This window comes from Mastacembelus armatus, chromosome 1 (assembly GCF_900324485.2).
Source record: "Mastacembelus armatus chromosome 1, fMasArm1.2, whole genome shotgun sequence".
Classification (NCBI taxonomy): domain Eukaryota; kingdom Metazoa; phylum Chordata; class Actinopteri; order Synbranchiformes; family Mastacembelidae; genus Mastacembelus; species Mastacembelus armatus.
Genome location: NC_046633.1, coordinates 5737317 through 5739126, shown reverse-complemented (window position 1 = coordinate 5739126; position 1810 = coordinate 5737317). Strand labels below are relative to the sequence as shown.

The window sequence follows — 1810 nt, the reverse complement described above, 5'->3', positions numbered from 1 at the left end:
TGCAGTCTGCAAAAGATAAAGCAATCAGAGGCTGACATTAATGTTGAGTTCATTTTACTGACATTGTATCTCTTAAGGTTTCATTCATCCACCTAAGCAAACACAAATGTCTCTTTTCCTTTTAATATCAACTTTACAATCTGCCTCTTTATACAGTTTCTCAGTAAACTCCCTTCTTCACTTCTCCCCCATTCATCTCTCACCTGTGTCTGCAGTATCGTCTCAGTTTTGGAACCAGCTGATAATGTAGGTGCAGAAGCCATGAAGGCTCTGCCAGCAGTACTCAGAGGCAAGTTGGGAAGCGCTGGAGTCAGGCTGCTCAGTAGTGGTCTTCACAGGTTTGGGGGTAGTTTTCCTGGGCTGGGGGACTTTGCCTAGCTGGAGCTTGACGAGCTTTGGAGTGGTGACGGGTTTGGTCTGCGCTGGCACCACCTGTTTGCGTGTCTCTTGCACTGGCTTGGAGGGCTTGGGAGCAGGGGTTTTAGGCCAGGAGGTCAGAAAGGTCATCTGTGCCTCGTCAGCGTATTTCTTACACATGTGTGGGCGGTAGATTTTGGGCCCCTGGCAGGCATGACTCAGCTTCCTCAGCTCCCACATCATCTGGGTGAAATAATGGCGAGGGTTGAGGCTGTAGGCACGACACAGACTGGGTTTTCCCTGGAAGTCACAATAGTAGGAGCGCCCTGGGGTCTGTCCCTGGCTCAGACCTTTGCAGGAGACACGCAGGCGAGTATAGTCCCCAGCTCCTGACACTACCATTGTACAGGAGTCCTTAATCTTGGTGCTGAATTTGATGGGTTCTTCCCAGGTGCTGCGCTGTTGCTGTTGCTGCTTGTTGACGCTGCTGTTGTTTGTCTGAGCATCTGACGCACAAACAGTCACTGCCAGAAGCAGCAGCAACGCTCTCATCCTGGCCGTCATGGTCGACGTTAGGTGTGTTAGTGATGTACAGTCGTGGGTATGGGGTAATGCGTAGGTACGTATCCAAAAGGTTACAGTGTGTGAGGGCTGAAAGCATCTCTGACTTTATAAAGGTGAAGCTTACAAAGAAGGTATTATTCAGGTGGATAATTCTCCACCTCCAGCACTGACCCCTCCCTCACACCACACACACAGCAGCCACGTGAGACTTGTGTGGTATGTTCAAACCTAAAAAAGTGATGGATGAGATGGATGTTAGGAGGGAGAGAACATAAACCGAGGGAGGAGGAGTGGTGAGGGGATGTATAGCCAACGTTGCGGAAAAGAGCTATGAAACGTTATATAGGAGGCTCTTTGACTATTGAGGGGGAGAGGCGGAAGAGAGGACCCAAGGGCCAGAGCCAAATTGCAGCGCAAAATAATTTGCTAAAGAGTTAAAAGCTGATCTGTGACCTCATGTTGAGTTCTGGCAGAGATCACAAAGCCTCCAAAACTGTCAAATGATGTTGGACTGAATTTTAGGAAAGTGATGGAATGGTGCAAGGGAAATAAACACGCTCAAGGTGGTAGGTAAAAAACGAAAAAACAATGAAGTGCAAAAAAAAAATATACACAACCAAGCATAAGTTAGAGATCAGTGACAAGGTCTGGAGAGCAAAACACAACCAGGCAGAACTCTACAGTAAAACAGACACAGCCTTTAAAAAAACGTCCTTATGAACTTGGATTACATAGAGGAGACAGCGTGTATATAATCGGCTGCTCTGTGCAAAGTCATATGTCTATATACAAATACATGCATGCCCCGAGGGCATTCATGTACTTTTGTTGTTATAGCCATCAGTCTGGTGGGAATGAGAAAAAGCTCCTCTGTAAGAGGCACCAGGAA

General features: G+C 47.3%; 1 protein-coding gene across 1 annotated transcript; it reads right to left on the bottom strand.

Moving 5' to 3' along the window:
- Positions 1-222: 222 nt before the first annotated feature.
- fgfbp2b (fibroblast growth factor binding protein 2b) lies at positions 223-939 on the bottom strand. Its single transcript, XM_026304127.1, has one exon. The coding sequence runs from the start codon at positions 919-921 to the stop codon at positions 223-225; it is 699 nt and encodes a 232-aa protein (XP_026159912.1). The 5' UTR covers positions 922-939.
- Positions 940-1810: the final 871 nt, after the last annotated feature.